This window comes from Cololabis saira, chromosome 23 (assembly GCF_033807715.1).
Source record: "Cololabis saira isolate AMF1-May2022 chromosome 23, fColSai1.1, whole genome shotgun sequence".
Lineage (NCBI taxonomy): Eukaryota > Metazoa > Chordata > Actinopteri > Beloniformes > Belonidae > Cololabis > Cololabis saira.
In genome coordinates, this window is record NC_084609.1 from 28,307,667 (window position 1) to 28,322,067 (window position 14,401).

Consider the following 14,401-nt stretch of genomic DNA (forward strand, 5'->3'; position numbering starts at 1 on the left):
GTAAATCGCTTTGGATAAAAGTGTCTGCTAAATGACAGTATTAGTAGTAGTAGTATCTATTCAAGAGATGTTTCTTTACTAACAATGTGTTAGTCATTTCACAAATATCCACACTAACAGGATATATCAGCTGGGGAACCACAGTTTTAGTAGAAGGTCAAAGGGCTGCCCAGGTGAAAACTGACATCACAGTTCTTAAACTGATCAAGGTTTTTTTTTTACAATGATCTTAAGACTAATAAGGTGTAAAAAGGTATTAGTGACCATGGCATCCAGCTTCATTCATGGTTTTACTGTCTTCAGCTAATTATTTTGCTTTAGTTTCGCTGTCACTCTCATTTCTGGGAAGCATTTTACAGTCAGAGACATCCACAATGCTAAACATGCTGGCGTCCAGGAGCTGAAAAACCATCTATTTCAACCCCAAGTCAGAGGACTCTCTACAAGCTTGTTAGCTACTGTGGGGCAAAACAAACAAACAGATACTGATACTGGAATATATTTGTTTTTTCAAGGTAATTCATGATATTTTGTTCTGAAGTCAAACTGAGTTTTGCCTCATGTCCTTATTATACAGTATGTCATAGTTAAAGAACTGTAGCTCGTAAATGTATATTAGACATGATGATTCATGTTTTAGCTATTCAAAGACAAATTTATAGCAGTGTTTTCCAAAGATTTCTTTATAAATGTGATGACAAATCTTAACTTCATTCTCAAGTGAATTTTGGTTAGAGCAACATAAAATGGGTGTATTTATTCTTAACACACTGATTCTGTAATGTTCTTGTGTGACAATTATTATGTAAACTATTCAGTCTAGGGTTCTGCGAAACTTTTAATTCTTAAAGGCATGTTAATAGGAACTGAAATAGTGAATGTTTGCTGATCCACATACATACTTTAACGTTTCAAATGATCGAATCCACAACTGTATATCTTTGCAGTGCTGCGATCCAGCTCCCTGCTTTTGTCTGCCTTTCTGTCATTCTGTGAGTAATAGTAGAGAGTAGAAAAGGTCTGCCACGGGACTGGTGTGTGTGATGTGCTGGACATGTCTGTTCTAGTGTTAATGAGTAAGGACTCATGTTGCACAGACACTTTCCAGTGGAAATTGCTTTGATGTTACTAAAAAAGACAAGACTTTTATCTTAAACTTGCATGTTGTATTTCTGCAGAGGCCTGAACATATCAATTATTCATCATTTCTGTACACAAATGGTGCCCTAGCTTCATAATTATATATTTTTTTAAGCCTTTTATTCATTCTGACGATATAGTAGAATAATAAAGCCTCCAGCCATTTGCTATCGGTCTTTTCTATGCAGAGCACAAGGCGGTGGCCCTAGGACGCCACGGGGGGTCAGCTGGTGGCACTGCTGGACGTCTTTAGTATTCAGGAACGGTTCACTGTGCATTCAAGTTGTCGTGCCGGCCCCACTGTAGACACGATGCATGCAAAAACCAAAGTATACCCTCTTTCATTTCTATGAGGCAATGAAAAAATAAATCTGAAAAAGCAGATGTCAAAATAAGGCAACAATAATCAACACAGTAACATATTAAAATGTTGTTTGCTTATTATTAATGAAGTGTGGGAAACAAAGTACATTTCTGGATTCAGTTGGTTGTATAAACTGATTGTTTTCTGTGTGCTCAGTTTCCCAAAGTTATGGTTGGTTTTGGCCCAGTCGGTACAATGTTCTTACAGTTCATTGAGGTTTGATTGGATTGTTATTGATGTTGACTGTGTCTAGACTTTAGTTCCAAACTTTGAAGTGGCAATTCAACACAATGATTCTTTTTCATTTTCCTGCCATTCTGGTGTGCTTGAAGTTCATTTCCAGTTGCATGAACTCATTTCAACCGAGCCATTGGCTTCCAGATAAATGGTGTAAAAATGTACTTAAATATTTGGTACACAGAGCAAGTCAGTGTTGACTTCATGGTTACCACAGCCCAGTGGCCCGGCCCTGGCTCTGTGAATCCAGCCCAAATTATCACTCCTCCACCACCGTGTTTCACTGTCAGTTTGAGCTTCTTGGATTGATACATAGTGTTTTCTGTCAAAGTGGAGACCAAAGATCTCTACTTCAGTTCAGTTTCCACAATGTTGTTTCAAAAGTCTTAATCTCTGTTGAGATGCAGCTGTGCTTACCTACCCATACTGCCGTATTCTCTCTGGGGCTTGCAATACTGAAATATCTGATTGGCTGAGTATTCACAGTCTTCATACTTCCACTTTTCTTCTTCATTCGCCTCAGGTTTATCCTCATACACTGCAAAAACTCAGTCTTAACAAGAATATTTATCTTATTTCTAGTTAAAATGTCTCATTTTAGTCAAAAAAAATCTCATTACACTTAAAACAAGACTCATCACTGGAAAAAAAAACAACAATTTTCACTTGTTTCAAGTAGATTTTCACTTAAAATAAGTAGAAAAATCTGCCATTGGAACAAGATTTTTTAGCTTGTAATGAGAAGATAAACCTTGTCCCACTGGCAGATTTTTCTACTTATTTCAAGTAAAAATTTACTTGAAACAGGTGAAAAAAGTTTTTTCTGGTAATGACTCTTGTTTTAAGTGTAATGAGATTTTTTGACTAAAAATGAGACATTTTAACTAAAAATAAGACAAATATTCCTGGTAAGAGTTTGAGTTTTTGCAGTGTACATACTGTACCTCCAAGCCCAGAGGTGGAAAAAGTACTGAAAAATTGTAATTGAGTAAAAGTATCTTTACTTTGCTTAAATCCTACTCAAAGTAAAAGTGTAAGTACTCATCTAAAAATTTACTCGAGTAAAAGTACAAAAGTACTTCATTTAAAATGTAATTTGAGTAAAAGTTACTTCCAGTTATTTAATGCAAAAAAAGGATGAGTCACGAATCAAATCCAGCACAAGTTGTTAATTAACTTCAAGGCATATTAAAGTATACATCCACACTTGTAAAAGCTCAGCTGAGCTCAGTAACATGATCCTCTTACTTCCGCAGAACAGGACAAAAAGTGCAAACTATTTTCAGTCATATTGTCCAACCGACAACACTAAAACCAGAATCAAAGTATTCAAACACAAAATAAAGTGCCCAATGCCCGCATGATCCTGCTATTCACAATAAACCAAAATAAAATTCCCACAAGATTTTCACCATAGATTTTGTACTCAGTAACGTGAGGGGGTTCAAATGTAGCGAAGTAAAATACTTGGGTCAAAATGTACTCGAGTAAAAGTAAAAATTACATATTTCAAAAACTACTTAGAAAATTACAAATTACTCATAAAAAGTACTCAATTACAGTAACGTGAGTAAATGTAATTTGTTACTTTCCACCCCTGTCCAAGCCTTAATTTACTAGACAAAAATATTCATCACGTTGAGGTAGTTGAGCCAACTAGAGAGTGAATCAAGAGAATTAGTATAAAAAAAAATCCCCCAAAGAAATAATGATTTATGAGTTTTTCACAGCAGTTATATTCACAGGCACAATGAAAAACAATCCCACTTCCCTGGCTGTGTGACGTGAGGAGCGACCACTAACTAATGTGACTTCCACTGACTTAATTTGCCTAATTGGACCTTGGACCTTGGACTCATGTATGGATGAGCCTCCTGTTCTGCATTTAGGATATAAATGGTTTTAAAGACACGGTCTGTCACGGTATGGCTGAGGAGGACCCAGGTACGAGGATTCAGAAAACGTGATTTATTTTAACTTAAAAAACAAGAACGCTGCTGAGCAGGAATTACAAAAACAAGCGCTTGAACATAAAAAATCCCAAACCCTGACGCAAGACATGGAGGGTAAGCGTGAGGGAAAGACAATACAAGATGTACACAGAAGGCTTGACAAGACACAGGTGCAGACAATCAGGGCAGATGGGAACAAGGGAAGTCAAGACAAAACTCAAACATGGGGTTTCAAAATAAAACAGGAACCTAAATACCACAACTGTGAAAAACCGTGAACTGTGACACCGTCTTAGAACCGCACACGCACAAAAAACAAGTAAGCAAACAGACATGCTGTCACTAGTGGTATGAGCTGTTTTTATCAATCAAAGAAAGGCGGTGAAGAAGTTCCTGGCCAAGAAAAACGAAGTCCTGAAAAAGACAAGTTGGCCTGTTTGTGTCTTTTTTTCAGGTAGCAAAAAAACACAGATGGTTATGATTTGAAGGAGGAAAATTACCCGACGTGTAAGACATGTTTATGGAGAGCAGCTGTCAAAGAAGGCCATTCTTCACATATGATTTCACATCTGCAGAAGCACTCTCCAGCAATTTTTTTCACATTGAGACTAACACTGCGTTGGAACTAACATTTTCAAAGAGCTACAAGAACGATCATGTCTGGTGAAAAAAGCTGCCCTATTCACCGCCAGCTTCTTACAGGGACAGAAAACATTAGATTCAGTTGGGCTGTACAACAATTGGATTCAGATTCTTCGAGTCGGGATTGAATTGAGCCCGAGTCTCCATTCAGTACTTAATCTATCAGAAGTACTCATTTCAGAATCCTTTTAAATCCATCATGTCAAAAGAAAGCAGAAGCAAAGTAAAACATGAAAAACATTCTTGAGTTTCTTTTATAACAAACATTTACTAAAACAAAACTAACAGCCCTTTTTCAGTGATGTAGTACATCTCTGCAGCAGCACTAAACCCTTGCACACATCGCCGCACCTCGTTTGGTACTCACTAATCATGTGCATGAAGTTTGAATCTATTTGAATTGATATTAAAAGCAGGCCCCCCTCTCACTCAGTAGAATGATACCCAGCACAAAGACAGTTACTGTACATGCAGTGTTAGGTTACCGCTCTCTGACTTAAGAGGGTGTCTGCACTTAAACACAAAGGTGTGTTGAGTCTCGCTGTATCATGCAATGGAAGAACATTGTCAGGGTTTGACACTTGCTGTTTTATTCTGAACCCCGTGGCTGCGTCTGAAATTGCATACTTCCACCCTAATGAGTAGCAAAAACAGTATGTGATATTTTTTAGTGCGTCCGAAACATTAGTACGTACTCAATAGTATGCTCTATCCGTACTCATTCCGGAGAAATGTATTAGTATGGATTGATGGACACTAGCTAAGCAGAAATTTCCCACAATGCAATGCAGCGGTGTTTGGTTGCTGCGCAGATACGTATATGTCATAAGTATATTATTAAGTATAATAATATTATTATATAATATTAATATTATAATATTGGTATATAATAATATTATATAATGTCATCTTGTTTGGGCCAGGATAAAGGGGAAAGAGCGGAGTGGTGCTGCTACTGCTGCTGTAACAGGAGTTGTTACCATGGTAACAACTCCCCCTCCCAACGGCAGGAAGTGCCGTGTGGCTCTGAGTAGTACGACCGTTTTCTCACGGGGCGGTTAGAGTAGGACCCAGATGCAGCAGAGCAAGAGGCAGGAGTTCCCAAAAAAGTCTTTATTTTAACAAAAACCAAAGCGCTGCCAAACTGGATTCAAAAATCAGAACTTAAAACAAGAATCCAAAAATTACGAAAACCTGACTCGGGAAACACGGAGGGAGGAAACAGTACGGACCAGCAGAGAGCAGGGAAAGACAAGACCAGATATACAGAAGGGTTAACGAGACACAGGTGCAGACAATCAGGACCGATGGGAAACAGGAAGGTCAAACCAGAACTGAAACACAAAGAACTGTACAAAATAAAACAGGAAATGTCAAACCCTGACAAACATCTCCATCCTGAAGTACTTTTTTTTCTTTCATGCATATTCATTTTCATATCTCCTTCCTTCTTCCCTTCATTAGGAAAGTTTTTAATTTACATTTTATTGCAATTTATTACAATAAAGTTCAACTACTGTGGCTGCTCCCACTTGAGGTTTATATTCACATCTGTGAGCAATTTTTACTCGTGTCTTGGCATAGGACCAGTACATATTTTCCATGTGGGATGATTTACATGGCATATAAATACAGATTAAGTGGAGGTTATTCAGAGGAAAAGGTTAGTATTTTTAGAGCTTTACTTCCACTTGAGGCAGAAATAAGGCATTACATAACACGGCTCTTGATAGTACATCAGTGCTCAGGTACAGCTTGCTCCTGTCATGGATTCATACATTTGAACTAATGCCTGTTTGAAGCAGACACAACTTGGAAAATTACAAAAGAGAGAACGGTGTTACGAGTGTTGATGAACTTCCTACAGTTGTCCTGTTTGTGTACAGGTGTCAGATCTGCAGCTGTGTGGGTGCATGTTTAGTGCTTCTGAAAAAGACACGCTGGTTTCCAGGTAACAGGCAGAAAACAACAGTCTACTACCACTTTCCTTTGCTTCTTTTGAACCATGAAGAATCAAAGCTGTGCTGCACTCAGCTCCTTTTCTTTATAGAAATCAAGTTGATTGATTCGTTCTCAAAAGGCAGGTTTAGTCATACTATAGGTGCCAGCAGTCACTCCAACGTAGAAACTACGTGTCTGTATCTGTCAAAGTCACTTCTTCGTGAAATTTCTAAATATATTGTAAATGTTTTTTTGTCTGTCTGTCTGTCTGTCTGTCTGTCTGTCTGTCTGTCTGTCTGTCTGTCTGTCTGTCTGTCTGTCTGTCAGTCACGTTGATGCCCATACTGTTGGAAATAAAAAATTTCCCTTGGAACTATTATTAATATTATTAATATATTTTTTTCACATGATATTCTTTCACATAGAATTATTGTTGGTAAAACGAATAAAAAAGGAAGGTTTTTGAAAACAAAATGATTTTGACTTTATGGGCAACAGTGAGTGTGTGTGTGTGTGTGTGTGTGTGTGTGTGTGTGTGTGTGTGTGTGTGTGTGTGTGTGTGTGTGTGTGTGTGTGTGTGTGTGTATATATATACAGTGCCTTGCGAAAGTATTTGGCCCCCTTGAACTTTGTGACCTTTTGCCACATTTTAGGCTTCAAACATAAAGATATAAAACTGAAATTTTTTGTGAAGAATCAACAACAAGTGGGACACAATCATGAAGTGGAACGAAATGTATTGGATATTTCAAACTTTTTTTAACAAATAAAAAACTGAAAAAGTGGCCGTGCAAAATTATTCACCCCCTTTACTTTCAGTGCAGCAAACTCTGTCCAGAAGTTCAGTGAGGATCTCTGAATGATCCAGTGTTGACCTAAATGACTAATGATGATAAATGGAATCCACCTGTGTGTAAACATGTCTCCGTATAAATGCACCTGCACTGTGATCGTCTCAGAGGTCGTTTAAAGCGCAGAGAGCATCATGAAGAACAAGGAACACACCAGGCAGGTCCCAGATACTGTTGTGGAGAAGTTTAAAGCTGGATTTGGATACGAAATATTTCCCAAGCTTTTAAACATCCCAAGGAGCACTGTGCAAGTGATAATATTGAAATGGAAGGAGTATCAGACCACTGCAAATCTACCAAGACCTGGCCGTCCCTCTACACTTTCAGCTCATACAAGGAGAAGACTGATCAGAGATGCAGCCAAGAGGCCCATGATCACTCTGGATGAACTGCAGAGGTCAGAGGTCATGATCCCTCTGGATGAACTGCAGAGGTCAGAGGTCAGAGGTCATGATCCCTCTGGATGAACTGCAGAGGTCAGAGGTCAGAGGTCACCTACAGCTGAGGTGGGAGACTCTGTCCTTACCACAACAATCAGTCGTATACTGCACAATTCTGACCTTTATTGAAGAGTGGCAAGAAGAAAGCCATTTCTTAAAGATATCCATACAAAGTGTCGTTTAAAGTTTGCCACAAGCCACCGGGGAGACACAAACATGTGGAAGAAGGTGCTCTGGTCAGATCAGACCAAAATCAAACTTTTTGGCAACAATGCAAGACGTTATGTTTGGCGTAAAAGCAACACAGCTCATCACCCTCAACACACCATCCCCACTGTCAAACATGGTGGTGGCAGCATCATGGTTTGGGCCTGCTTTTCTTCAGCAGGGACAGGGAAGATGGTTAAAATTGATGGGAAGATGGATGGAGCCAAATACAGGACCATTCTGGAAGAAAACCTGATGGAGTCTGCAAAAGACCTGAGACTGGGACGGAGATTTGTCTTCCAACAAGACAATGATCCAAAACATAAAGCAAAATCTACAATGGAATGGTTCACAAAAAAAACATATCCAGGTGTTAGAATAGCCAAGTCAAAGTCCAGACCTGAATCCAATCGAGAATTTGTGGAAAGAACTGAAAACTGCTGTTCACAAATGCTCTCCATCCAACCTCACTGAGCTCCAGCTGTTTTGCAAGGAGGAATGGGCAAAAAGTTCAGTTTCTCGATGTGCAAAACTGATAGAGACAAACCCCAAGAGACTTACAGCTGTAATCGCAGCAAAAGGTGGCGCTACAAAGTATTAACTTAAGGGGGGTGAATAATTTTGCAAACCCAATTTATCAGTTTTTTATTTGTTAAAAAAGTTTGAAATATCCAATAAATTTCGTTCCACTTCATGATTGTGTCCCACTTGTTGTTGATTCTTCACAAAAAATTACAGTTTTATATCTTTATGTTTGAAGCCTGAAATGTGGCAAAAGGTCACAAAGTTCAAGGGGGGCAAATACTTTCGCAAGGCACTGTATATATATATATATATATATATATACATACATATATATATATATATATATGAAGGCTAAATATAGAAAATAGCTGTATAGCACAGTACAATCATGAAAGGGAGGCTTTGTGTATTTTCCATTTCTTGGAAAAAGGGTCTGTAATGTCAAGAAAGAGTGAACATGCTTTTGTCTGAGGAAAAATTGAAAGGACAAAAACTTATTATGTAAAGCCATAATTGCTGTTCTGTTGCTGTGAGTCGTACGAGTCTGAAACAGATTAACACTATTCTATTGGTTAACTTCAACATACTAATGAACATTCGATAACAAGACTGATGCTGATTTTTACCATGGTTACTATTCAAGTATGGTGAATTAGAATCTGACCTTTAGTACACATGAACTACACACCATTGGGAATGTTACTACTGTATAATTAAATGCTGAAGTGCTCAAGTGAATTTCGTTCACAATTGTGGTGCTGATGTTTAAGTCAACTCAGTCATCCTTTTTAAATCTTTTTTGTTCAGCCACTTCATGCTGACGTAGTTCATTGTATAATTTTTATCTGGTTATGAAGTTACTGCAAGACATAGGTTCACCCGTCCAATGGACGAGACCTCTGTACTCTTGGCCCACCCAGCACAAAGTACCCCCCAAGACAAACTTCTACACTGCTCCCATGATCATACCGAGGGTAAAGAGCTAGTTTGATGTTCCCTGGCCTGAACCTTTGAATGATCAATGAGACTCTTCTGCAGCACCCCTGCATAGACCTCAGTAAGAAGGCTGAGGGCTGTTATTCCCCTGAAACTGGAACGCACCATCTTGCCCTCCCTTTCTTAAAAAGGGGAACCAACAGTCCAGCCTGTCCATCCAGAGGACTGTACCTGGTCTTCACACAATGATGCAGAGGTACAGTATGTCCACCAAGACAGCCCTACAACATCCAGAGCCTTGAGGAACTCATCTACCCTGGAGTCCTGCCACGTGGCGCTTTTTTACCATTCAGCAACCTCTTTGGTAATAGATAAACCGATCCCACAGTCCACAGACTCCGCCTCCTCCAGCAGGTTGAGGTGGCCTATCTTAAGATGAGCTGTTGGTTGGATTGAGAAGATCCTGAAAGTTCTTCATTCTACATGCAATGACTTTGTAGTACGGCGCTTTTCCACTAGTACCTACTCAGCCTGACTCGACCCTCCTTGCCTCGGTTTTGTGCTTTTCCACTAAGGGTCTGCCGAGTAGATATTTTTTCTGTAACTATTCTGCCGAGGTTCTAAGCGGCTGAGCCACCGATTGGTCGGGGGGTTGGAGTCAGACGTCTGAGTCAGAAGGTGGAAATAAGTGAAAGAGCAACTCTGACGGCTTCTTGTTCATTTTATTCAACCAGCAATGGCAGCAAAAGTCTGTTTCATGATCCAACTCTGAGGTGCAGATGTTCATAAACCTGGTGCTGAGGAGAGAATTAAAAAGGGATCTAGACGGGTGATAAGGAACAACCAGATCTACCAGGAGCTCTGTCTCTTCATAGCTGCTCACGGCTACCAACGGCACCACTTGAAGCTTCTCTCACTCTCATTTTTTAACTTGATATGGAACACAAGCCACAGACCCAGCAGTACATCTATAATCTCCTCCAGGTTCTACATCTTTTGTGTTGTCTTCTTCGTTTAGATACACAATCAAATACGTCACAGCAGCTTCACTCCAACCTCCTACTTCTGATCCAGGTGCTGAATTGTTATGGAAAAGAAACCAGGCCGAGTTGAGCCGAGCTGAGTTGAGATGAGTAGAGCCGAGTAGGTACTAGTGGAAAAGCGCCAGTACTGTAGATGTCCCCGCAAAACCCACTGTCCAAGCTACACTCTCATCTACTGGGGAAAATCCCGACCTACAGGCTCTGAAACGGGGGGCTATAAGTAAGCCCGTGTCAGCCTGACGCCTCTTACTGGCAACTGACCGAGTGGAATTGTGTCATTCTATGTCAGCAGGCCAAGGCCCGCACCTTTGACTGCTATTCATAACACGCCATATCCGACCCACACAAACCCTCCTGGTGGTGAGCTATAGGAGGGAGAGAGGATCATTAGGATCATAAATACCACTTACACTTTGAGACAAGAACTTTGTATGAACAGCACTTATTTGTCCAGGGCAGCATGGATGTTAGTATGAAGTATAAACAATCAAATCAGACCTGTGGCCCGTTTGTTTTGTTCCGATTCAGGGGCTAAATCGATACAGTTGTTTCGTTTTTCGTTTGTGGGGTTTGTGTTCACAAGGCAACCGTCTGTAGCGGTTCCAAGCTGTTAACAAATGCCATGAACCAACTGTTCTCTCATTGGTCAGAAATGAACGTGGAAGGAGTTTCCTCTTCCGTACCCCGGGAAAAACAACAAGTATGGAGCATCGTAAGCAAGTGTGGCTAGTTTGTTTGTCGGTTGCTGTGTGGATTATGTTCTCACTGCAAACGAACCGCTCCAGGTCTGGAATGGAAGCGAGCCGAGAACCTAACCCTAACCTCTCCTAGGAGATCTCGGCTCGCTTGTTTTGTCCTGCATCCGAGCACGATTGCTGTGTTCACATGTACCAAATGAACCGATCTTTAGGGGGAAACACTCCCTGTTCCGGAACAACTGCTCCAAACGGGACAGGTGTGAAAGCACCCTAAATGAAGAATCCCAGACACAGTACCAGGTGGTACTAATTAACTTTACTGAATGGGTCTGTTCTGTAATTGAGATTGTTTACATGAAATCACGAAGCTCAAACTTGCGGTCGTGCTTAAGGAACCCTCAAGTGATCATTGCAGTTCAGACAACCGTAGTGGACTTATTGATCAGCTGTTCCACAAAGAAATAAAAAACAATCCAGTCCTCTGACCAGCCCCTTTTCTTTCTCTCCCCAGATCGTTACCGACTACGTCTTCCTGTGTCCGTCCAGGAGGGCGGCGCGTGTTAGTACGGCAGCGGGCAGCCGGGTGTGGACGTACGTGTTTGACCACGTGGCTTCAGACCACCGCGTCTGGTCGGGCCTGGCTTTCTGCTACCAGCACGTCTGCCACGGTGCAGAGCTGCCTTTTCTTTTTGACTCCGCCCCAGTAGCCAACTACTCCCTGTCCCTACCAGAGAGGCTGCTATCTAATCGGATGCTGTGCTACTGGGGGGCCTTTGCCCACAACGGTGACCCCTCCTCCAGGGTTCAGCAGACGACTTTCTGCCGGGAGCAGCGTCTCCCCGTCTGGCCACGGTATTCTGACACAAGCAATTGGCTCGTCATGAACCTGACGGTGCGGTCGCATGCGGGGGTGGAAACCAGGAGCCACATATGTGACTTTTGGGACAAGCTGAGCATCTACTAGTGAGGAGGCAGGCTGACCATCAATGCATGCTGTCAATGTGAGGTTACAGTTTTTATCATGAAATTATTCATCCCAGTGAATAAATATGACCTCTTCTGCATCTCCAACAAACACAAACTATTTATAGGGATGCCCCGATACCATTTTTTTCACACCGAGTACGAGTATTTTAATTTGTGTACTGACCGAGTACCGATACAATACTTCTACCACAAAAATAACTAGGCTAAAAATGCATTGAAAAATGCAATGAATTGGAAGACAGGTTTTATTTGCAACAGATAAATTCAATAAAAATAAATAAAATTAGTAGAATAACTATTTTAAACAAAAAATTATCTTTCTGTGTAAATAAAAAGTTTCCACACTGGCACTGTCTTCACATTTAAGAAAATATCAAACATATAACATATCAATGAAACATCATAACGCGGCTCAGTGCGTCGAGAAGACGGTGAAATCCTTCGTCTTCTCCAGCTGACAGTGGCTGCTCATCCAGCGCTAGATAACGGGTCAGAGCCTCCAGTATTTTAACGGCCCGTGGGTTTTCTCTTCCCATTGTCTGTCTTTTCTGCAGAACCTGAGCTAATGTTGCTGTTGTGTTCTTGCAGTAACATCAGCAGACTCTGTATACTCAGCTTTATGATGCGTCTTGAGATGTTTTATAAAGTTGATTGTATTAAATTACGTATTCTCCTTTCCTCCACTTGACACCTTAGCAGCAAGTAGCTTCAGTCTGCCTTGCTTCTGTCCTTGTCCCTTATTCTGAAATATGTCCACACTGCTGACGTCCCGCTGCCTTAATTGTCAATATCTTGCCTGAAACGGCGCTGCCAGTCTCACTCATGAGTTTCACTCTCTTCTCATCACCACGCCGACTGCAGCTCAACATCTCCCCTAGAGTCACTAATCATCCCTAACTATTTAGTATCAGAAGATCGCTTTTAGAAAAGTAAAATATTTCAATGTTCCTTATTTAGCAACATGTAATGCTTTAGATAGTAAAGCTGTCCACGTCTGGATATCATACAGCTCTTCCACAAATTAATGATGACAACCTTAAAATGTATTTTCCAAAGTCAATTATGCCGATTTTTTTAACAGAATCTTAAAGAATAAAGAAATAATAAAAGTAAAAAAAAAAACATGTGTTCAACATTTAAGTATACAACTGCACAGAAATATGTACTAAACCATCCAAGCAAATGAAAATGAGCTGTCCACTGTCGTGGGCACAATGCATGAAAGGGTTACGATCGCTGGGAGCACAGCCACCTTGCAGCCCGTGAAGACATGTGAAAATGAATCCTATGAGACGGTAAATTGTCATCGTGCTGGGTGGGGTTCTGTTTCCAGCTCATCGTAGCACTTATCAGAAATAATAACCTTTTCACTGACATGAGAATATTTTTATATGTTTTTGTTGGATACTCCCATCAGAATCCCTCCTGTCTAGTCTAATATTAAACGTATTTTCACTGTTGTTGTGCTTTTGTATTACTTTGCACTCAGTTTCTTATTTTGTTTATACTTCAAAAGAACATGGATTTTTGGGGTTAATGTTGGTAAGGTTTCACTTTAGAGTTTGTGAGACAAAAAACAGGATAAAATCCAGGAAAAAATATGGCTTAACCAGGTTAGCAGGTTTAAATGTAATGTTGCTCGGTATCAACATGTTATTGATGGAGAGGTAATCAAATAAAATGTTTTTTATGTAGTCAAAATCACAATTGTAATAAAAAAACATCTACCCTGCATTGGGAAAATAATGTTCTGTTATAGAAAGGGCCAGTCCCGAGCACCAAAAGCATTGAGAGGACTCCAGATCCAGGTGAAACTAAAACAGCACTTACAGGGTCATGTGATCAGAACTCCGGTCGGGTTCAGGTTGTGTGAGGTTTTCTAAATCATTATTTTATTAATGGAACAACTTTATCTTGGTTAGAATGGGGGAAATTCAATGATTTAACACTATAAAAATGTCCCCAATGAGGTGCTAAACTGAAAAATTAGAGATATCTTTTGAACTCATATCTTGGTTTCTTCTGGTGAATGTAATATTAGCAGCTCTTGTAATTCATGTGGCGCTTACATCATTTGAGCTCTCAATGGTTTTAAATAAAATATGCAGACAAATAAGAAATGTTCTGTTTTTCAAAGAACTGAATATTTCTAAATAATAGTAGTAACAGAATATTACTGAACAGTATTACTGAATAAAGAATATTTGTTGTTTTTTGCAGCTAGGCTTTCTGGGGTACTTGAACCGATGCGTTTTCCATTTGGTGTAGCCCAGGGATAAAAGATAGCAAGATCTTTCAATGTGGAAGAATTTGCAGTGCCCTTCATGTCTCCTCTGAGTTTTTCATTACAGAAAGGTGATGTAAATGTCTGCGCATGCCCTGGAGACCGCCGTGTTGTTTAAATGAAGGTTTGATAGGAGCCAAGCTGTCCCCTCTGC

General features: G+C 40.2%; 1 protein-coding gene across 1 annotated transcript in view; it reads left to right on the plus strand.

Moving 5' to 3' along the window:
• The window catches only part of LOC133424195 (cAMP-regulated D2 protein), a 37,786-nt gene extending 24,939 nt beyond the window's left edge, over positions 1 to 12,847 (plus strand). Inside the window, exon 9 of the mRNA XM_061714652.1 lies at positions 11,488 to 12,847. Within this exon, the coding sequence (XP_061570636.1) occupies positions 11,488 to 11,940 (453 nt within the window). The 3' untranslated portion in view covers positions 11,941 to 12,847. The remainder of the gene's footprint in view (positions 1 to 11,487) is intronic.
• The last annotated feature ends 1,554 nt before the right edge of the window (positions 12,848 to 14,401 follow it).